This window comes from Elephas maximus, chromosome 12, assembly GCF_024166365.1.
Source record: "Elephas maximus indicus isolate mEleMax1 chromosome 12, mEleMax1 primary haplotype, whole genome shotgun sequence".
NCBI classification, from domain to species: domain Eukaryota; kingdom Metazoa; phylum Chordata; class Mammalia; order Proboscidea; family Elephantidae; genus Elephas; species Elephas maximus.
In genome coordinates, this window is record NC_064830.1 from 103,370,833 (window position 1) to 103,394,806 (window position 23,974).

At 41.7% G+C, this 23,974-nt stretch overlaps 1 protein-coding gene across 2 annotated transcripts in view; it reads left to right on the forward strand.

Moving 5' to 3' along the window:
• The window catches only part of CRCP (CGRP receptor component), a 42,833-nt gene that overhangs the window by 10,249 nt on the left and 8,610 nt on the right, over window positions 1-23,974 (forward strand). The window contains exons 1-4 of one of the 2 annotated variants that reach the window (XM_049904581.1): window positions 1,197-1,274; window positions 4,823-4,970; window positions 5,236-5,330; window positions 18,869-18,926. In XM_049904581.1, coding sequence (XP_049760538.1) covers window positions 5,308-5,330; window positions 18,869-18,926 — 81 coding nt within the window. In that variant the 5' untranslated portion in view covers window positions 1,197-1,274; window positions 4,823-4,970; window positions 5,236-5,307. Of the gene's footprint in view, window positions 1-1,175; window positions 1,275-4,822; window positions 4,971-5,235; window positions 5,331-18,868; window positions 18,927-23,974 lie in introns of those variants that run through there. The other variant, XM_049904580.1, reaches the window with a different exon arrangement.

Below are 23,974 nucleotides of genomic sequence, written 5' to 3' on the forward strand. Positions count from 1 at the left end.
AGTAGCTTTGAAGTGGACTCATATTTCCCTTTCTGAGAGTTTGCCCTTTGTTTCTGAAGATTGTTGTTAGTCTTGGTTAGAAGTGATGGAGCTCATCTGGGTTTTCCACTGACTTGAAAGCAAAATAGATGACCCCACGTGGTGAACCTTGAGATATTCTAAGCTTGTAAATTATACAGAGTACTTCAGGGAAGCTGGGCATACTTTCATTGACAGTAGGTGATCTTCCCTGAATCCCAAAGAATGGCTTGTAGCTGGTGGGAGGTAGCCTCCTTGTCCAGTTTGGATTTTGCTAGATGTTTGGGTGTTTTATCTGTTGGGGGAACATTGCGTTCACTGGGTCTCATGCCACTATTTCTGAAAGGAAGGGCAGGCAGGAAATGAGGTGGCGTTGTATTTGATTAAAAAAAAAAAAGCAACAAATCAAACCCGTTGCCGTCTAGTCCATTGCAGCTTATGGCAACCCCATAGGACAGGGTAGAACTGCCCCCTAGGGTTTCCAAGGAGCGTCTGGTGGATTTGAACTGCTGACCTTTTGTTTAACAGCCATAGCTCTTAACCACTACACCACCAGGGTTTCCTTGTATCCGGTAGTGGTCTGTAAACCTCTGTTTTGCTTAATTCTCTGGTATAATCTCTAAAACAGGAACGAGATCCCCTCCTCGCCCCATTAGCACTAGTATTCCTAGGTTTTGTCCTTGTGGGGAAAGTTTGCTTCTGAAGTTCTAAAGCAGTTTTCTTTGTCTTCCTTTTTGTAAATCATATTTTATAGCCTGCCTCCTCATTTTTCCTTTCCAAGTTTATTATACCGGATTTCCTTATTAGAAAAGCAGAATCTTTTTTTTTTTTCATTACTTATTTTGAGAAAATTTATTTTTAAATACTCAGTGTATTTTTGAGATCAGAAGAGATTAGTGATACGGTATATGTATCGATAGGAAAATTTTAAATATTTTAAGTAAACTAATGAATTTGGATTATCTGACTTAGGTAAAAGAGTATCTTGAAAATGTCAGCTGCTTCTCAGCCCCATATTTGCTCTGACTGGATTAGAATTGGAGGGAGGCTTTGCGGGAAGAGTGGAGGCATGCCTGTCTGTCCTTCAAAACCATCGACCTGGGTGTAGATACAGTTCTCAGATTTATTTATGAAACCTTTTATACATCTCCTCCTAGGTGTTCCAGTTACTAACTGATCTTAAAGAGCAGCGTAAGGAAAGTGGGAAGAATAAACACAGCTCTGGGCAGCAGAACTTGAATACAATCACCTATGAAGTAAGCCTGAGCTTGCTGGGGGGCTAAGCCACCGTAGGGAGGGGGCGGTTTATTCTGCTGAAGGCTGGCTACCAAGTCAAGATCGCCGTTCATCTGATTTGAGTAGTTTGACTGTAACCCCATTTCTATTATGTTTATAAAAATAATATTTTTATTGTAGAAAATTTAGAAAGTATCAAAAAGCGTAAAAAAGAAAACAAAAGTAGTTTATAATCTTAATATCTAGTTGACATTTTGATGCATTCTCTTCCAACCTCAAGTTTTGTCCTTAAAAAAGAAAGTTTAAGCCTTGTGTTTCTTGTGTATGTTTGATTCTGTATCTGTCGTTTTGGCGTATGCTGATTTTTTTTTTTTTTTTTTTTTTTGCCTCTATAGAGAATTTGTTTTTAACTGTAGTAGTGGTTTATGTTTATCTTCACAAAGACATTATTGAGTTTAAATCAAGTTATCATAATCCCTTTTAATGAAAATAAGGGATTTAGTACTTTTGCCACCTCCCCATCCAAGTTTTGCTAATTGTGGGTTTAAAACCCTATCATTTATTCATGTTCTCTTACATTATGTAGTTCATCTCTTTCAAAGAAGAAAAAATAGTTGTTGGTCATCAGTTTTACAACCCCAAATTCAAACTATCAAGTACTTCTAACTCTACACTCTTAGTCAGTTTTAGCCCACTGCCACTTTTAACTCACGACCCCGTAAAGTTACTGTGGTACTAAACGTTTTGAAACATTTTATACTAGAATATCTTTCTTGTGCTTTAACGTGAATGATAGCTCTTCTGAATACGAAGATCTTGAGTTCAGCTTTTATTCTGCAGGGCTCTTTAGATATTAGGCTATTTGTGTTTGCTTCTAAGAGAAGTCTGAGATCAGCCTGATTTTTGTACTTTGAGAGACTCTTAGATGATTGAAGTCAGTGCTTATTTTTCAGGTTTGAAATTCCTCCGAAATTATGTCCAGGTGGGATCCTGTCTTTAAAATACAATAAAATAAATGCTCTGATTTTGAAATATTTTCATATTCATAGAAGAGTTGCAGAGATAGTGCCAAAGGTTTCCATGTACCCTCACCCCATTTTTCCTTATGTTAACATCTTATGTAACCATGATACAGTGATCAAAACTAAGAAATTAACATTGGTACAATACTATTCAACTAAACGGAAGATTTATTCAAATTTCGCCCGTTTTTCCCACTTATGACCTTCTTCTGTTCAGTTCTCGACCCAGCCAGCAGAACAGCCGGTGCTGTCGGGTCGATCCTGACTTAGTGCTCAACCCAGGATACCACGTTACATTTAATTGTTAAGTCTGCCTTAGTCTCTTCCGATCTGTGACACTTCCTTAGTCTTTCCTTATTTACCATAACATTGGCACTTCAAAAGAATACTGGTCACTTGATTTAAGCTTGACATTTTCTTACTACTGAAGTTACGGCTTTGTGCCCTTTTCTTGCATGATATCAGTGTCTTATTTCTGACGATATTAACTTTGATCACTTGGTTAAGATGGTATCTGCTAGATTTCTCCACTGTAAATTATTCACATTTTCACACCAACCGCCAAAGCCAAAGGTGAAGGAATTGAAGATTTTTACCAACTTCTGTAATCTGAAATTGATCGAACATGCAGTCAAGATGCATTGATAATTACTGGTGATTAGAATGGGAAAGTTGGCAACAGAGAAGGATTGGTAGTTGGAAGATACGGCCTTGGTGATAGAGACGATGCCAGAGATCACATGATAGAATTTTGCGAGACCAACAACTTCTTCATCGCAGATACCTTTTTTCACCAGCATAAACGGTGAGTGTACATGTGAACCTCACCAGATGGAATACACAGGAATCAAATCGACTGCATTTGTGGAAAGAGATGATGGAAAAGCTCAATATCATCAGTCAGAACAGGGCCAGGGACCAACTGTGGAACAGACCATCAGTTGCTCATATGCAAGTTCAAGTTGAAGCTGAAGAAAATTAAAACAAGTCCATGAGAGCCAAAGTATGACCTTCAGTATATCCCACCTGAATTAAGAGACCGTGTCAAAAATAGATGACACATTGAACAGTAGTGACTGAAGACTAGATGAGTTATAGCATCAAGGACATCATACATGGAGAAAGCAAAAGGTCATTAAAAATATAGGAAAGAAAAGACCAAAATGGATGTCAGAGAGACTCTGAAACTTGCCCTTGAACATAGAGTAGCTAAAATGAATGGAAGAAATGATAAAGTAAAAGAGCAGAACAGAAGATTTTGAAGGAAGGCTTGAGAAGACAAGTAAAGTATTATGATGACATGTGCAAGACCCAGAGTTAGAAAACCAAAAGGGAAGAAGACACTTGGCATTTTTTAAGCTGAAAGAACCGAAGAAAAAATTCAAGCCTTGGGTTGTAATATCGAAGGATTCTGTGGGCAAAATATCGAACGGCACAGGAAGCATCAAAAGAAGATGGAAGGAATACAGAGTCGTTGTACCAAAAAGAATTAGTCGATTAACCATTTTAGGTGATCAAAAACCGATGGTATTGAAGGAAGAAGCCCAAGCTGCACTGAAGGCATTGGTGAAAAACAAGGCTCCAAGAATCGACAATACTAACTGAGATGTTTCAACAAAGGAATCCAATGCTGGAAGCGCTCACTCATCTATGTCAAGAAATTTGGAAAGACAGCTCCTTGGCTCACCGACTGGAAGGGATCCACATTTGTGCCCATTCCAAAGAAAAATGATTCTACAGAATGTGGAAATTATCGAACAATATCATTAATATCATGTGCAAGTAAAATTTTGCTAAAGATAATTAAAAAATGGTTGTAGCAGTACATCGACAGGGAACTGTCAGAAATTCAAGCTGGATTCAGAAGAGGACGTGGAACGAGGGATATCATTGCCGGTGTCCGATGGATCTTGGCTGAAAGCAGAGAATACCACCAGGAAGATATTTACCTGTGTTCTGTTGACTGTGCAGGGCATTCGACTGTGTGGATCTTAACAAATTATCGATGACATTGTGAAGAATGGGAATTCTGGAACACTTAACTGTGTTCAGGTGGAACCTGTACGTAGAGGAGGCAGTCGCTTGAACGGAACAAGGGGATACTTTGTGATTTAAATCTGGAAGGGTGCGTGTTAGGGTTGTATTCTTTGACCATGCTTATTCAATCTGTATGGTGAGCAAACTATTGTTTGGTTTTAAGAAGACTTCAAGGGATATTTTTGGTTTTAGATTTAAAGAGTATCTTAGAGCAATAGTTTCAGGGGTTCATCCAGCCTCCATGGGCCCAGAAACTCTGATTTTTTTTTTATTCTAGCTAAGGTTTTCTCTTTTGGGAATTCCTACTATATGAAGGTTGGATCTCCTGAAGGCGTTTTAAATGCCAAATTACAGGCAATCCTTGGGATATGAACAAGGTCTGTTCCTAAGTCTGTCTTCAAGTCGAATTTTTAGGCAAGTCAGAACAGGTACACAAAATTCTTATTTGATGTCAGTCAAATGTTTGTCTTAATATATAGTATATATTTTACCTTTCTGTGCATGTAAAGGAAACTCTGGGGATGTAGTGGTAAAGAGCTACGGCTGCTAACCAAAACGCCAGCAGTTCAAATCTACCGGGCGCTCCTTGGAAACCCACGGGGGCAGTTCTCTGTCCTGTAGGGTCACTGTGAATCAGAATCGACTCAACAACAACGGGTATGCACATAAAACACTTAAACACTTCCAAACTGCGTAGTGTTTTTATGAGCTTCACAAAGTAGTGTGTGTTTTCCTTATTAGGGACCATTGTGTTTAACTCAGATTTTTAACATAATAGCCTTTATGACAGTCCTTTTGTGAGTCTGAATTACCCCTCAGTCGATGTTATAACCTGGGGACGGCCTGTGTAGCTGTTGCATTCCCTCTTTCTCACTCAGAGTTCTTTGTCTTGTGCTTGCCTTTTCCTTTTTTTTTTTTGTAGACATTAAAATATATATCAAAAACACCATGCAGGCATCAGAGTCCTGAAATTGTCAGAGAGTTTCTAACAGCAATGAAAAGCCACAAGTTGACCAAGTAAGTAAAGATTATATTAAGTTGGTTGGGAGTGACACATAAAGAAAATGACGGCTTAGAAAAGCCACCCTCAGCAGCTGTATATTTATATTTAACTGGATTTTAGATTTATAATTAACACACAGTGCTCTTTTGAAGTAGGGTCATGGTATTGCTGCCATTGTTTATAAGAGACAACTGAGATTATAGTCATCTTAAAGCCAAGGGCAGAACTTGGTGGTTTTTTTTTTTTTTTTTAATCCCCTGAGTCTTTTCTGGAGCCCTGGTGGCACAGTGGTTAAGAGTTTGCCTGCTGACCAAAAGGTCAGCAGTTTGAATCCACCAGCTGCTTCTTGGAAACCCTAGGGGGCAGTTCTGCTCTGTCCTGTAGGGTTGCTATGAGTTAGAATTGACTTGATGGTAACGTGGTTTGATTATAGGTCTTTTTTTAGAGTCCCGTATCATATGACCTATCGCATCATTCCCGCTCAGTATTCAGACCAAACTGGTTAAAAAGTGGGGTTCACAAATTAGTTTGCATAAAGTTGGTCAATGAAAAGTCATTTGATATTCGTGTTTTCTTGAGACCAGAGTAGTTTGACAGTAATTTGTCTTCTTTTCTTGTGCCCAGTTGCTTCACTTGGTGACTTTCTTGAATGAACTGAACTTTTAAAAATTCAAAGCTTCATTATCATTAAGCATCAGATCAAAAGTTTACCTGAGAAGAAAACTAGCCCAAGTCTTTTAGAATTTGTACCGGAGCTGAAAATTCCAGAAGCTTTTGTCATTTCATTCAAGATAATAATTTTCTTTTGGAGGAACACAGGCACACAGTCGATTCACAGTTAAACTGTATGCACTTTTCCGTTCGCCTCGCTCCTCCAGATGAACTAGGAAGACAATGTCTTCTAAACGTATATATTTTTGAGGTAAAATTATATTCTTGCTACCCGTAGTCATTTTTGTTCCTTGGTATGTTAGAAGCTTAAAGAGGATTCCCTTGGAATGTTGGGCTGGATCACAGAAGACCTTTCTTATTGGAAGCCGACATAAATGGCATCAGATTGAAACAGGGAACTTAGGTATCTCCATTGCTCAGTATGTGATTTTCAGATATTTTCTGCTATCGATGGTTTGTCTTTTCCTTCTCTTAACAGTGACTTTCTCAGAGCAGAAGCTTTTGATTTTGATGTAGTCAGATTTATCTTTTCTTTTTAAATCATACATTTAATGATGTATGTAAGAACTCTTTGCCTAACCCAAGGTCAAAAGAGTTTCTCTTAGTTTTCTTTTAGAAGTGTGATAGTTTATGTTTTACATTTATGTCTGTGATCAATTTTGAGTTAATTTTTGGGGTATGGTAGAAAATATGGGTTGAGATTTATTTATTTTTTGCATGTAGGTGTTAAACTACCCCAATACCATTTGTTGAAAAGACTGTCCTTTCTCCATTGAATTGCCTTTGCAGTTTTGTTAAAAAAAAAAATCAGTTGAATCTGTTTTTTCATTCTGTTTTCTGTTTTATTGATCTGTGTGTCTGTCCTTTTGTTAGTTCCACACTGTCTTGATCATCATAGCTTTATAATAAGTGTGTTCTTCAACTTTTTTTTTTTTTAACCATTTATGGTCCTGATAGAGATGATATTTTACACTTTAAGTAAAATTTATAGGCTTTAATATAGTTCCCCTTACCCTCTCCCTTTTATGTTATAGTTCTCTCATTTATTACTTCTACATACATTGAGAGGAGCCCTGGCGGCACAGTGGTTAAGAGGTACAGTGAGCTACAGCTGCTAACCAAACGGTCAGCAGTTCAAATCCACCAGCCGCTCCTTGGAAACCCTATGGGCCAATTCTACTCGGTCCTATAGGGTCACTGTGAATCAAAATTGACTTGACAGCAATGGGTTTGGTTTAGTTTTATACATTGAAAATACTGTTCAACGGCATTTTAACTTCCAGTGCTGCTACATATTTTAAGGAATTTACAAGGACAAAAATATTCTTTTGTATTTACCCAGAATTTTACCATTTCTCTTATTCGGTCCTAAAGTTCTCTGTTTCCCTCTTAACATTTACTTTAGCCTGAAGAACTTCCTTTAGCAGTTTTTTCAGAACAGGCATGCTCTCTACAAATTCTCTTAGCTTTTTTTCGGATGAGAATGTCTTTTCTTTCATTCCTATAGAATAGTTTAACTGGGTTGAGTGTTCTTTTCTTTCAACACTTTAAAGATGTTATTCCATTATTCTTGGGCTGCCGTGGTTTCTGATGAGATATTTACGGTCAAATACATAATGCGTTATTTTCCTCTGGCTGTGTCGTAGTTATCTAGTGCTGCCGTAACAAAAATACCACAAGTGGGTGGTTTTGACAAACAGAAGTTATTTTCTCATAGTTTGGGAGGCTAGAAGTTCAAATTCAGGGCGTTAGCTCTAGGGGAGGGCTTTCTCTCTGTGGGCACTGGGGGAAGTTCCTTGTCTCTTCAGCTTCTGTTCCCTGATTCCTTGGAGATGTCTACATGGCTTGGCATCTGTCTTCTGCCATCTTTGCTTGCTTAATCTGCTCCTTTTATATCTTGTAAGAGATTGACTGTAGATGCACCCTACACTAATCCTGCCTCATTAACAGACAACCCATTCCCAAATGGGATTATAATCACAGGCATAGAGGTTAGGATTTACAGCACATATTTATTTTTAGGGGACACAATTCAATCCATAACAGGTTGCTTTCAAGACTTTTTCTTTTCTTTGGTTTCGACATTTTGATAATGATGTCTTTAGGTCCTTTTTTGGTCTTTATTTTTTTGAGTTTATCATGTTTGGGGTTTGTTGAGGTTCTTGAGTATATAAATTTGTTTTTTTTTTTTTACCAACTATGCTAAGTTTTTGGCCGTTATTTCTTCTACACCAATCTGTCTCTTTCTTCATTTTATCTTGAACTCCACAGACATAGTTGTTAGACCTTTTGATACTGTTCCACAGACCCTTGAGGCCCTGTTCAGTTTTTTTTCCAACTTTTTTTTTCTTGTTCAAATGGGATAATTTCTATTGACCTATCTATAAATTCGCAGCGTTAGGATTGGAGGAAGACTCATTAACAACCTGCATTATGCAGGTGACACAACCTTGCTTGCTGAAAGTAAAGAGGATTCGAAGCACTTACTAATGAAGATCAAAGACCACAGCCTTCAGTATGTATTGCACCTCAATATAAAGAAAACAAAAATCCTCACAACCGGACCAATAAGCAACATCATGATAAACGGAGAAAAGATTGAGGTTGTCAAGGATTTCATTTTACTTGGATCTACAATCAGTACCCATGGAAGCAGCAGTCAAGAAATCAAAAGATGCATTGCATTGGGCAAATCTGCCTCAAAAAACTTCTTTAAGGTGTTAAAAAGCAAAGGTGTCACCTTGAAGACTAACGTGTGCCTGACCCAAGCCACGGTGTTTTCAATTGCCTCAAAAAAAAAACAAAAACCAAACCCAGTACCGTCGAGTCAATTCTGACTCATAGCGACCCTATAGGACACAGTAGAGCTGCCCCATAGAGTTTCCAAGGAGCACCTGGCAGATTCGAACTGCTGACCCTTTGGTTAGCAGCTATAGCACTTAACCACTACGCCACCAGGGTTCAGTTGCCTCATATGCATGCAAAAGCTGGACGATGAATAAGGAAGACCGAAGAATTGGTGCCTTTGAATGTGTTGGCGAAGAATATCGAATATGCTGTGGACTGCCAAAAGAATGAACAGATCTGTCTTGAAGGAGTATGAGCAGATGCTTCTTAGAAGCAAGGATGGTGAGACTTTATCTCACATACCTCGGACATGTTATCAGGAGGGATTAGTCCCCGGAGCAGGACATCATACTTGGTAGAGGGTCAGCGAAAAAGAGGTAGGCCCTCAACGAGATGGATTGACACAGTGGCTGCAACAGTGGGCTCAAGCATAACAAGGATGTGAGGATGGCGCAGGACCGGGCAGCATTTCGTTCTGTTTTGCGTAGGGTTACTGTGAGTGAGTCAGAACCAACTCGGCAGCGCCTGCCTACCAACAACATCTGTAAATTCATAGACTCTATCCTGTGACATCTGCATTCTGCTATTAAGCTTATTTAGTGAATTTTTCATCTCAGATACTGTATTTTTCAGTTCTAATTTTTTTTTTTAATAATTTCTGTTTCTTTCCTGAGAACTTTATTATTTCTTCATTTCCAGAATGTCCACATTTGCCCTGTGTTGTTATAATAGCTCCTTTGCCTGATAACGGTAACATCTGTGTCATCACGGATTTGACATCCGTTGATTATCTTTTCCCTTGAGAATGAGCCATATTTTCCTAGTTGAGGTAATTTTAGGTTGTATCATGGAAATTTTGAATAGTATGTTGCTTAGTCTTTGGGTCCTGCTAAAATCCTCTGGTTAATGTTGATTTTTTTTTGTTTTAGCAGATAATCAACCTAACTAGGGTCAGACTTCAGGTCTGCCAGGCCTTCCATGGGTGAGGATTTTAGTGTTAGTGTAGTTTTTTTGAGCCTTTGCTCTTCCACTTTGGGTTTTTATTGTGCATCAGACTGGGGTGTGGCTTAACTTGTTCACTTCCCAGTGTCTTTGCTGTGTTTTAGGTCTGTTCTATGCATGGATAGGTCATGGTGAGCCTGGTATTTGTTCTGATTCATACGTAAATCTAGGGGATCCCCTTCTCTAGCTTTCTCTTCTCTGGGAGTCCTTCCATACTTTCTGGCCCACAGGGGCCCCTTTTATTGATCCTGTGGCCACAAGTATTCAGTGTCTCAAAGTTTTACCTATGTGTGCAGTTGTTATTGGGGCACCCTGGAGGCAAAGCAGGGAGAGGGGGAAAAAAAAGGATTCCTCAGGACTCTTTGGACCACAGAGGCTCCTTTCCTTAGTTCCTCTGGTCAGAAAGTGCTTTAACTGTTGGCAGCACCCACTGTCACACTCCAGTGGGGACTTGTTCTGAGTTGTGAGAGAAAAGAGGGGGAGTGGATTCACCTGGGTCTCCAGGTCTCAACAACTTCCTTCCCCAATCAATCATCTGGCCAGAAAGATGGATATTCTCTTGGCGTTTTAGCTGCCTGTGGAGCTACTGCTACGGCTCCGCTAAGGGCCTGCCTTGAGCTCAAGGACATGAGAGGGAATAGAAAAAAGCAACAAGAAGCTCACAGCCCGTACCCCAACTGGTTCTTCAAGTTTTGTTTCCCTCCCCAGTCCACCTACTTTTGTTTACTTTTCAGAGTCCTCAGGTGGTGGTTTTTGTATTTTGTTCAGAGGTTTTTCATTGTGATCAGTGGAGGGATAGGCTTCAGTGGATTTACTCCATCTTGCTTACACAGAAGTCTTAATGCTTGATTTTCAAGGCCTTTTCTCAGCAGTTTGTCTGCACTGGCGTTTTGCTTCCTAACTGCTAACATCTTTTTGGGTACAAATATGGACCTGGCTGCCATCAAGAAACCCACAAATAGGAATCATCCTGGGTCTAACTTTCCTAGTGCTGCGGTAACAAAAATATCACAAATGCGTGGCTTTAAAGAACAGAAATTTATTGTCTCACAGTTTGGGATGCTAGAAGTTTGAATTCACGGCACTGGCAGGGGCAGTTCTCTGCCTCCTGTCTTTTAGTAGGTGCCGGTGATCCTTGTTGTTCCTTTGCTGCTTATAGGTGCATCTGTCTTCATCCTAACATGGAGTTCCTGCCCCTGTGCTCCTTCCAGCAGACCTGCTGGTCTCTGAATTGCCCCCAGGATTACCCTTTCCTTGGAGGACAACAGGTGTTCATAGCCATGTTGCTCTCTCATTTCATTTCCTGCGTGTGGCATTACGGGAATCACACAGCTTTCTTTCATTTCATCTAATCTCTGCTCCTTTCAGTCTAAACTGCTAAGATGGTTGATTGGATCCATAGGTTACATGCCTGTCTTCAAGTTCAGCTTTCGTTTTGCTTAAGTTTGTTTCTCAGCCTGTCTCTTTCTTCCCACGTTTTATAATATGCAGCAAGGAGAAACTTTACCACGCCTTCAAGATGTCACCTAAAAATCTCCTCAATTAAATATCCAAGTTCATCACCTACAAGTTCTGCCTTCCATAAAACATTCGAATGTGACTCAGACAAGTTCTTTGCTACTTTATGACAAGGATCACCTTTCCTCCAGTGTCTGATAACATGTTTTACCTTTTTTTTTAGGCTTTACTGGAAGCACATTTAGCATCCGTGTTTCTAGCAACATTCTGTTCGTGACTGTAGAAGCTGTAGTTTCTATAAGTTTCTTTATTTCTTTCTGAGCCCTCATCAGAATTGCCCTAATGTCCATAATTCTACCAGTAGTCTTTTCAAGGCAATCTTGGCTTTTACTATCAAGTGCCTCAAAACTTCCAGCCTCTACCTATTACTCAGTTCCAAAGCTGCCTCCACATCTTTAGGTATTTATCGCAGCACCACCCCCAGTCTCCAGTTAGAAATCCTGTCTTAGTTTCCTGGTGCTGCTGTAACAAAGATACCACCAGTGGGTGGCTTTACAGAAGAGGACTTTATTGTCCCACAGTTTTGGAGGCTAGGAGTCCCATTCATGGCGTCAGTAGGGCTGTGCTCTGTTTAGGAGGAGCTCGTTCTTGTCTTAGTCACTCTCTGGCAGCCCTGGATGTTTCTTGGCGTTCCTTGGCTTGTAGACAGATTCTCGTATGGCATCTTCCCCACACACCCAATCTCTCAATAGTAAACAGTTGTGTAGCCACACCCTGGTATCCTCTCCTGAGCATGTCCCTTACTTTTTACACTAGAATTTTCCACCTCTCTCAAGTTGGGCCGTAATCTGTGTAAATTTAAAGCAGACTCTAATATTCAGAGCCCCCTTTCTCCATTTTTGACCCCAAATTTGAAGATTTATAAACTCCTTTGTGACCTTTTACTCACTACCTTTCATTAAGTGGTTAGTTTCTAGGTTTTTATGTAGGTTATCCGTGATTCTAGGAGTCCTTGGGTGGCACAAATGCTTAAGAGTGTTTGAGTAGTAGCTGAAAAGTTGGCTGTTCAAACCCACCCAACAGTGCCTCGGGAGACAGGCCTGTTGATTTGCTTCTCAAGGCTTATAGCCTTGAAAACCGTGTGGAGCAGTTCTGCTCTGTACCCAGGGGGTGGCATTACGAATCACCTTGATGGCAACTAACAACAAATAACAAAATCCTTGATTAGGCCGGGAGCAGAAGCTGCAGGCACTGTTGTTCTATAGGCAGCCAGTAGGGGGAGCTGGGAGGCTTCTTTCACTGTGGCTGGGCCTGGAGGGAGCTGACCCGGCCAGCCCGATGGAATTCATAGGGTGTCGATGCCCGATGACCCAGAAACTTGCCTGTCAAATACTATGAAGATCTAGACCATCTAGTGTTAGGCAGTGTGGCTTATGAGAAGAATCACATTTATGTCAGGAACTGCTGAGGTGCTCCTTAATCCCTGTGTCTGAATATCCACTGGTAGGCTTTTTTCCTCCATCATCCTCTCAGGGATAGGAGATTCAAGATAATAGCTCTCAACAGGTCCAGTTCTATTAGTGCAAACTGCTGCTCCATTAATTCGCTTAATACCTCCACGACTAGAGTCCTCGAGGGTAGTTGAGGAACCATATTTTGTTTAACGTGATGATCTTACTCGGCCTAACGGTAGTGTTGGCATGCAATCTGAAGCCACTCTGGCACTGACTCCCCTGTCAGTTCTCCTACAGCATGTTACTTCCCCCAGAGCATTTGGCTCCTAGTCATTTTAAGTTTTTGCATGAGGCATTTCATTTTCAAGGAACCGCAGCCTGGCTCGCAGCCCCAGCTCTTACCCTAAGCTCTCCTCCCTGAGATGTGCAGCCATTCTGTCAGGAATAGAGGGAGCGCTTGCTTTCAAGTCCTAAGACCAGCTTACAAAAACCAAAACCATTGTCATTGAGTGGATTCCGACTCATAGTGACCTTAGAGGTCAGAGTAGAACTGCCCCATAGAGTTTCCAAGGAGTGCCTGGTGGATTTGAACTGCTGACCTTTGGGTTAGCAGCTGTAGTACTTAACCGCTACGCCACCAGGGTTTCCATAAGACCAGCTTAGGCAGGCCTAAATAACCGTTGCTAGGAGTGCCCCTGAAAGGACTTTTCTGTGCACAGAGTACTCATGGGGCTTGGCACCATAGGTGAGCCATGTACCTTGGGACCAGCAAAGTGCAGAGGAGATGGGTTGTCAGCTTTCCCTCATCTCTGGGGTGTGGTTACCCCATCTCTTTCGGGACCTGGAACTTTGCCTCACGTCTCCCTGGAGTTCTCCAGTTCTCTTTCCCGTGGGTTTCTCCTGGAAGCCAGTCCTCTTTCTTTAAGTTATTCTTCCTATTGTGCTTATCTCATGCCAGCTTGGTCTCCGGTGTTGGGGATACAAAATAAACTATAAGTGGTGTGCTAGTTGGGGCACAGTGGAGAGACACTGAGGTGTCAGCACTGAGTGTATCATCCTGTCTACAGGAGGTGATGTGGTTTTGATATAACGGAAGAGTCAGCCAGATGCAGGTGAGGAAGTGCCTGCTAAGCCGAGGGAGTACTCTGTGCTAAGGCACAGAATCAGGCAGTAGCCTGGTGCTTCCCTGTGTAGTTTGGCTTGACTGGGATATGAGTGCTTAGGGAAGGTGGCGGTGTGTGAACCTAGAGAGACTGACAACGGCCAGATTTCAAGTGGTCTGGGGACCTGAGGACTTGAATAAGGAGGTTCAGGTTCCTACCACAGTCTGTCAGAACAGTGAAAGGATTACAGACAAGATAATGAGATGACTAGGTTTTCGCTGTTCTATTTGTAAGGGAGTCCCTGGGTGTTGCAAGCAGTTAATGCAGTTAGCTGCTAACGGAAAGATTGGAGGTTCGAGTCTACCCAGAGGCATCTTAGAAGAAAGACCTGGTGATCTACCTCCAAAACATCAGCCACTGAAAATCCTATGGAACACAGGTCTGTTACGACACACATGGGGCCTACTCGATGGCAGCTGGTTTACTGGTTTATTTGTGCGAGTGAAGATAGATTGAAAAAGTGGCAGACTCCTGAGGATGGACGCCATGGTGCTCTAACCAAGAAGGAGGAATGGTGTGGTGGGGACAGATACATTTAAGGAAATATGATCAGTAATACTTGGTGACTGAATATATGCAGTAGGTGAGAGGGAGGAGTAAAGGATGACCCTTAGGCCTCTGATCTGGGTGTTTGGCCAAGAGGAGAAGTATAACGAAAGTTGCTACTGCGTTGGGAAGGATGGTAAGCTCACTTTGGGATGTGTTGAGTTTGAAGTGTGCCTGAGATGTCTCGGTAGAGATGTCAGGTAGGCAGGTGGATACAAAGGTCTCGAGGTCAGCTCTGATCTAGCATGAAAACATGGATTTCTTGGTTAAAGCCAAGCAGTTGAAATTGTGAGGTTTGGATGAGGAACTCAATTAAGAGGGACAGAGGGCAGCACCATGGGAATGCTGCAGAGGCAAGCAGAAGAGAAAACCCAGAAAGATGGAGAAGGGATAGTCAGAAAGGAAGGAACGGTATTGTGGAAGCTGACAGAGTAGATAGTTTCAAGGAGGGAGGGGTGGCAATGTCAGATATCACAGAGACGTGATAGAGAAGGCCAGAGAAACAGCCACTGTCACTATGGAGGTGACTGGGCCTTTTAGCAGCAGGAGTTTTGGTGGTCACTGGGGCAGGAGCTAAAGTGGAGTGGGTTGAGAAGTGAGGGGAGAAAGTAGAGACAATAAAAGTAGCCTTGGTTGTGCAGCCAGGGCGGATGTTCGTGACCCCCACCCCGTCGTCTTATCTCCCCGCCCAGAGCACAAGCCTTGGCAGTACATGCAGTTCTGTGATTTTACCCCAGCAGGGCTCAGCCCCTTGGGTGTAGAGCGGAGAATTGCTTGGCTGGTTTCACCCAAGGCTGGTTTTTCAGGAGTGATTGGGAATGTTTTTTGTTGCTAGAAGACTTACAAGATCCTTTTTGCAGTTGGAGAGCATTTCTAGCAGTTCAGAGCTGGCAGAATCATGACTGTTTGTTTTGTTTTGTTTTAAATTGTGCTTTCGGTGCAAGTTTACAAATCCAGTCAGTCTCTCATACAAAAAGTTATATACACCTTGCTGTGTCCTTCTAGCTGCTCTCCTCTTAATGAGAACAGCACACTCCTCCTCTCCACCCTGCATTCCCCATGTCCGTTCAGGCAGCTCCTGTCTCCTTTTTCCTTCTCATCTCACCACCAGTCTGGAGTTGCCCACATAGTCTCCAGTGTCTGCTTGAGCCAAGAAGTTGACTCCTCTCCAGTATCATTGTCTTATAGTCCAAGCCAATGCCTGTCGGTAGAGTTGGCTTTGGGAATGGTTCCAATCTTGGGCTATCAAAGGGTCTCTCTGGTCTCAGAGAGTCAGACCATTAAATATGGTCTTTTTACAAGAATTTGAGATCTGCATCCCACTGTTCTCCTGCTCCATCAGGGATTCTCTGTCATGTTCCCTGTCAGGGCAGTGATGGGTGGTAGCGGGGCACCATCTAGTTCTTCTGGTCTTAGGCTGATGGAGTCTCTGGTTTATGTGGCCCTTTCTGTCTCTTGGGCTCATCTTTACCTTTATGTCTTTGGTGTTCTTCATTCCCCTTTGCTCCAGGTGGGTTGAGACCGCTTTATGCATCTTAGATGGCCACTCACTATCATTTAAGACCCCAGACGCTTCTCCCCAGAGTGGGATGCAGAGCGGCTGCCTTAATACATTTTATTATGCCAGTTGACCTAGATGTCCTGTGAAACCAAATCATGACTGGTGAGTTCCATTCCTGTGACTGAGTTGTTCCTGAGATGTTCATTTATCAGCTGTTCCTGCTCTGTTCTTGCTGTTGGATGATGATGGTTTGAAAAAAAATTACATTATAATTTTGTTTTGAGGGAGGGGTCATATTTCCAACTCATTTAGGCCTTCAAAACTGCCTGCTGATCTTATTCATCCTAGTCCCCTTTGTTACCTGGTTCTCTGCAGCTTCTGGCCTTTTGTCTTACCTCTCTTCAAATCCAGACCACCTGCCTCTCAGGTGGTAACTTCACTTTTGCTTCACGGAGAAACTCTCCAAAATGAACTCACCTCCCTTAAGATCCCCTCAGATTTGCTTTTCCTTTCACATGGCTTTCCTCTCTTCATCATTTGACGTTGTTGATGATGCCCCCAGTTCTCAGATGTTCTTTCGGTTTCCCTAACGCCACCCTCCCTGGTTTTCTTTTTCTGTTTGGACCTTCTCATCTCTTTTGCTGCCTTCTCTCTTGGCCCTTCAGTGGAGGGCCTTCAAGGTGTTCTGTCCTGGGCCTTCACTTACTCTGCACTTGTCTCTGGGCCGCAATATCCATTCCCATGGTTTCACATAACCTTGCTAATAAATCTAGCTCTGGTCATTTTCTTTAGTTCTAGACCAAAATTTCAAGCTGCTTGACAGACACCTCTTTATAGCTGTTCCAAAAGTACCTCAAACTCAAATTGTAATGAATGTCGTTTTTCCAAGCACTCAGGTAAAAACTTGATGATAGACCTGAACTCCTCCTTTCCACCCTTCAGCCAACCCAGGCAGGTCCTGTCACTTCTGCCCACAGGTGATCCAGAGCATCCAAGGTACCCAGAATCTCATTGCCATTGCTGCTGCTGCTGCTGCTGTTGCCCAAGCTCACCACCTTGTCTTCCCTCACCTGGGAGTATCACTTGTCTGTACCTCCATTCTCTCAGGTCTTCCAGAAGAGCCACGGTACCAACCAGAACATGTCACCACTGTCCTTGGTTGCTCTCCAGTGTCTACAGAGTAACACCCAGCTTCTTGCTAGGCAGGACCCTTTACATCTTGCCCCAAATGCCTCTTCCAGCCTCGTGTCCCACACCCTCTCTAGTAGCCACTTCCTAAAACTCTGGCAAATTTCTGTTCTTCTGGGCATTTATTTGTGGTGTTCTTGCCCTGACCATCTACTCCTCCCAACCTTTGTTAGAAAATCCTTCAGGCCTGGTGTAAAAGTCCGTTTTGAGTCTGCAGTAAATGTTTGGGGGATTATGACCAGTATAACTTGACTACAGCTACCTTAGTAATGGCTGCCGTTTATGGAGAAATGTCTGTGTGTCAGTCATCATTATAAACATTTTCCATACGTTATCACATTTATACCTGAAGCAGGCGGGTAAGCACATGAGCTTTGATGCCGTTGACCAGCTGTAACCTTGGCTAGGTTATTTAACATCAGTGTCAGTTCAGTCTGAGGGTTAAATGTGCTTAGTATATGGAAAGCAAGGAATAAATGGTAGCTGCTGCCACCATGGACTTTAAAGAGTTTCATCTCTCATGACCCCCTTGTGAAGTAGTAGGTACTGTTGTTATTCTTGTTTTACAGATGACAAAACCGAGGCTTAGGCAGACTTGGTGGTGCCCTAGACATGTGACTGGAAATTATGGCTTATTCATCTTTTTATCCCAGAATGTCTCGTAAACTTGATAAATGAGCGTTGACTTGAACTGAAAGATGGATCTGGAGCTCCAGGGTCAGATTGAGAGAGGGATTTAGAAGTTGTCACCTGCTCAAGGGTGGTAGTTGAAGCTGTTCTTTTTCCTTTTTTTAATTAATTTTATTCTGGTAAAAATATACATAACAAAACAAGTGCCATCTCAGCCCTTTCTACACGTATAATTCAGTGACATCAACTACATCCATTGTGTTGTGCAGCCCCTACCACCATCCCCCTCCAAATTATTTCACCACCCTTAACAGAAACTGAGTGCCTCCCCCGCCTGAAGTCATGGCTCCCCCTTTCCCCTTTCCTCTCACTCCCGGGTACTAACCATAAACCTCAGTCTCTGTGTATTTGCCCATTTCATATAAGTGGGAGGATCATACAGCATTTGTCTTTAGCATTACTTAAACCTTTTGTTGTTACAGTATGCACGTATTTATGTTCTTTGCCCAACTGGATTGTAAGCTCTTTGAGGGCAGAGGACTGTACCTTATACTTAGGTGGATTCACTTCTCCTCTCTTATCATCCTTGTTTTTGCTTATTAAAATGACAGGTCAAACCTGAGTAACATTTAGTAGTAATCTCAAAAAGAAATTTTCAGCCATTTCTAAGCACTGACCCACCAGTCAAGATGTTTTTGTTAATCTTTGCTTTCTATAGTTTGTATTAAGAAAACATTATTTCCTTCATATTTTCCAAGTAGGAATGACTGTCAAGTACACTTTTTCAAACTCCATCTCCACTGCATTCCTTACATCCCCTGCCTCTATACCGTCTAGGAGCCTAAGACACGTTTCTACTCTTGGGTGAGAGTCACTGACATAAACTCGCCTGTCCCCATTCTCTCCTTTTTTGGTTGAAGAAACTGAAGACCATGTTCCAAGTGGTTCTCCCTTCCCTTTTTTTAAACTGCTTTGGTGGCGACACATTCTCCCATTTTTTATCTGATGAAGTATTCTCTAAAAACTTGGTCTAGACTCAAGATGTTTCGGGGTATGAAATTTTTAAGTGTTTTGTACTTTTCTTTTGACAGAGCTGAAAAGCTTCAGCTGCTGAATCACAGGCCTATGACTGCTGTTGAGATCCAGCTGGTAAGTAAAGGAGGCCTGAACTTCAGGGTTTTTTTTTCTGGGTCAGAGATAATAGAAAGGGTGTCAGAAGTTGAGAACGGACAAGCCAGAGGCTGCCATTTCTTGAAAAGGCTGCCCATCCACCCCATTTTATAAGAAAAAGAAGAGCTCACCTAGCTAGTATGATCCCAGTTAGTGTGGAGTTAGGAGAAGCAGAAGAGTGGAGGAAATTTAATTCCTCCCATAAGGTTTGGGCCTGTGCCTCCTGTGATGTTCTAGGCCATTCTGGTCATTGCTTCCATGTAGGGGTCAATCCCAAGCATGAGAACATTAGCCTCAACGTGTCAACCCTACTCTTCTTTGTCTCCTTTCTCGGTTCATGGGGCATGTGTATACTTCCCACATGCTCTCTTTTCTTTTTTTTAAGTGAGGTCGTACAATATGTGTCCTTTTGTGATTGGTTATTTCACTCAGCGTAATGTCTTCAAGCTCTATCCGTACTATAGGATGTCTCAAGACTTCATTTCTTCTGTTGGCTGAGTAGTGTTCCATTCTGTGTATGTACCACGTTTTGTTTATCCATTCACCTGCTTACAGGCATTTAGATTGTTTCCACCTTTTGGCTGTTGTGAATAGTGCTGCAGCGAACATTGGTGTACACGTCTCTGATTTCAAGTCTTTTTGGGTGTATACTTAGGAGTGGAATTGTTGGATCATATGGTAGTTCTACTATTTAGTAGTTCTGGAGCCTTGGTGGTGCAGTGGTTAAGAGATCGGCTGCTAACCAGTTATCGGCCGTTGGAATCTACCAGCTGCTCCGTGGAAACCCCGTGGGCAGTTCTACTCTGTCCTGGAGGGTTGCTGTGAGTCAGAATCGACTTGCCAGCAATGAATTTTTTTTTTTTTTTTGGTTTTATGCTATTTCTGGGGCCCTAGTGTTTGGGTTAGCGGCACAGTGGTTAAGAGCTCAACTGCTAACTAAAAGGTTGACGGTTTGAATCTACTAGGTGGTCCTTGGAAACCCAGTGGGGCAGTTCTACACTGTCTTACAGGGTCGGTATGAGTCTGAGTTGACTCGATGGCAATGGGCTTTATGGTAGTTCTATTTTTAGTTTTCCGAGGAACCGCCAAACTGTTTACAATGGCATACCATTTTACATTCCCTCCAGCAGTGGATAAGGGTTCCAATTTCCCCACATCCTCATCAACATTTGTTGTTTTCTTTTTTTTTTAAATCTTAGCCATCCTAACCAAAAAAAAAAACCAAACCTATTGCTGTTGAGTCAATTCCGACTCATAGTGACCCTATAGGATAGGGTAGAACTGCCCTATAGGGTTTCCAAGGAGTAGCTGGTGGATTTGAACTCCTGACCTTTTGGGTAGCAGCCGAGCTCTTAACCACTCCGCCACCAGGGCTCCTCAGCCATCCTAGCGGGAGTGAATGATATTGTGGTTATGATTTGCGTCTCTCTGATGGCTAATGGCGCTAAGCATCTTCATGTGTTTGGTGGCCATTTGAATGTCCTCTTTGGTGAAAATGTCTGTTCAAGTTCTTTACCAGTTTTGTGATTGGGTTATTTGTCTTTTTGTTGTTGTCAAAGTTTTGTGTATATTTTGGTTATTAGCTTTTTGTTGGGTATATGGTTTCCGAAGATATTCTCCTAGTCGGTAGCTTGTCTTTTCACTCTTTTGGTAAAGTTATTTGATGAACAAAAGTTTTATGTTTTTATGAAGCCACATTCATTTATTTTGTCATTTGTTGTTTGTGCTTTTGTTATTATGTTAGATAATCCATTGGTAAAAGCTAGGCCTGATAGCATCAACCTGCTTTTTCTTCTAAGAATTTTATAATTTGCGTATTCAGGTCCTTAATCCATTTTGAATTTGTTTTTGTGCGTGGTGTGAGGCATGGATCCTGTTTCATTTTTCTGCATGTGGAAATCCAGTTTTCCCAGCACCACTTATTGAAGAGACCCTTCTTTCCCCATTGGATGAACTTAGCACCCTTGTCAAAAATCAGTTGACCATAGATGTGTGGGTTTATTTCTGGTCTCTCAGCTCAGTTGCATTGGTCTGTGTATTAGTTGTTATACCAGTACCAGGCTGTTTTGATTACTGTAACTCTAATATGTTTAAAAATCAGGAAGTGGGAGTCCTCCTACTTCGTTCTTCTCTTTCAACATTGCTTTAGCTATTAGGGGCCTCTTGCCATTATGTGTAAAGTTGAGGATTGGGTTTTCCATTTCTGAAAAGAAGGCTATTAGAATTCTGATGGGGATTGCCTTGACTCTATAGGTCGCTTTGGGTAGTATTGATGTTTAATAATATTAAGTCTTCCAATCCATGAACATGGAATGTCTTTCAGTATATTTAAATCTTCTTTAATCTCTTTCAGCGATGTTTTATAGTTTTCGCTGTGTAAGTCCTTCACGTCCCTGGTTAAATTTATTCCTAGGTATTCTATTCTCTTAGATGCTATTGTAAATGGAATTGTTCCCTAATTTCCCTTTCAGATTTCTCATTGCTGGTGTATAGGAACCCAACTGATTTTTGTTTTTGACCTTGTACCCTGCAACTTTAACAGATTCCTCTGTTAGCTCTAGAAGTGTTCTTGTGGACTCTTTGGGATTTTCTATATATAGGATCATAACATCTGCAAATAGAGATAATTTTACTTCTTTTCCAATCTGGATACCTTTTATTTCTTTCCTTGTCTTCATGCTCTGGCCAGGACTTCTAATACAATATTGAATAGAAGTGGTGAGAGCAGGCACCCTTGTCTTGTTCATGATTTCAGAGGGAAGGCTCTCAGTCTTTCTCCGTTAAGTACAATGTTGGCTCTTGGCTTTTCATATGTGCCCTGAATCACACTGAGGAATTTCCCTTCTATTCTAATCTTCTTTGGGGTTTTCATCAAGAAAGTGTGTCAGATTTTATCAAGTACCTTTTTTATGTATCTAGAGGTGATCACGTGGTTCTTTTCCTTTGTTCTATTGATGTGGTATTAACGTTGATTGATTTTCTGATATTGAACCATCCCTGCATTCCTGGAATAAATCCCGCTTGGTCATGGTCTTTTAATATGCTGTTGGATTCTGTTTACTAGTATTTTGTTAAGGATTTTTGCATCTATATTCATAAGAGATAATTGGCCTGTAGTTTTCTTTTCATGTGGTGTCTTTATATATCAGGGTTGCTTTTGCTTCATAGAATGAATTAGGGAGTATTCCTTCCTTCTGTCTTTTGGAAGAGTTTAAACAGTATTGGTGTGAGTTCTTCTCTAAATGTTTGTAAATTCCCCAGTGAAGCCATCTGGTCCAGGACTCTTCTTTTGTTGGGAGGTTTTTGATCTCTTCACTTAATTATGTGTCTGTTGAGAACTCTGTATTTCCTCTTGAGTCAGTTTGGGTAGTTTGTGTGTTAGTAAAAATTTGTCTGTTTCGTCTGGGTTGTCCAGTTTGTTGCTGTATAGTTGTCCATAAGATTGTCATAATTCTGTTTATTTTTAGCAGGTCAGTTGTAATGTCCCCTCCTGCAATTTTATTTTGGTTATTTGCATCTTTGTCAATCTGGCTACAGGTGTGTCAATTTTATTGATCTTTTCAGAGAACCAACTTCTGCTTTTATTGATTCTCTGTTGTTTTCCTGTTTCCTGTTCTATTTATTTCTGCTCTGATCCTTGTTATTTTGTTTCTCCTGGTAGGTTTAGGTTTAGTTTGCTCTTCTCTTTCTAGTTCTTGGAGTTTTTGAGTTAGGCTACTGATTTGAGATCTTTCTTCCTTGCTCAGGGAGGCATTTATTGGTATAAGTTTCCCCCTGAGTACTGCCTTCATGGCATGCCATTAAGTTTTGGTATGTTGTGCTTTCATTTTCATTTGACTCTAGGAAATTTGTGATTTCTTCCTTGATCCATTGGTAGTTTAATAGTGTGTTGTTTAATTTCTATATTTTTGTGTATTTTCTAGGTTTATTGGTTTCAACCTTCACTGCAGCCAGAGAAAATACTTGGCATGATTTCAGTCTTTTTAAATTTATCAGGACTGGCTCTGTGATCTAACATACGATCTATCCTGGAGAATGATCCATGTGCACTATAGTAGAATGTATATTATGCTGTTTTTGGGTGGAGTGTTCTGTATATGTCTGTTAAGTCTAGTTAGTTTATAATGTCATTCAGGTCCTCTCTTTCCTTGTCCATCTTTCTCAATATTTTGTCCAATATTGAAAGTGGAGTATTAAAGTCCCCAACTATTGTAGTACTGTTTCTCCCTTCAGTTCTATCACTCCTTCGTCCTCCCTGGTTTCGTTAGGATTTGAAAGTTCCAGGTCTGGGTTTTCAACTTTCAGTCTCTCCCAAACACACCAGAGCAGGCACTGTGGTCAGCCTGTCCACCAGCTGGCACCACTACACAGGTGAGATATAGTGAACTAATCAATCTGCCCACCAGGGGGCACAGTCATCTCTTTGGTTGTTACTCCCTTCCCTTCTCTGTTTCTGCAGCCATGTTTTTAGCTGGAAAATCCACACCCAGCGAGCCGCCTTCGAAGCTGGGTGTCACCCCTTGGTTTTGCCCCAGGCTTCCTTCCCAGTTCTTGTGGGGGCTGCGTATATATTAGCTGGCATTCAGGGGAACCACAGGCAGACTTCTCTCCATTTCAGGAGGAGGAGCCACTGTTATTCTGCAAAAGGACATCCAAGAGATCTGTCTTGTTGGTTTCAGAGCCCCAGTGGCCCTGTGGTGGTTGGGGGAACAGTCTCCATGTAGGTGACCCACCTCCTGACTTTTCTGTAGGGAACCTTCTGTGGTAGTTGGTATCAGTCCAGCAGGTCACAGTTACTGGCTGGGAGAGGTGTTGTCACACTCCAGACAGATCCCCAGGGAGGCCTGCCTTCCTGTATCAGAGCCTGCCCCATAGTATACTGGCTATGGGTACAGCCTCTACTTAAGATGCCTGCATTCTAGCACACAGCAGTCCTCAGTGCTGACTGGAGCGGGGAGTAGACAGACCGATACTCATCCCTAGGAAGGTCTTTCCTGTTGGTTTCAGAGGCCTGGGCTATGGCGTGC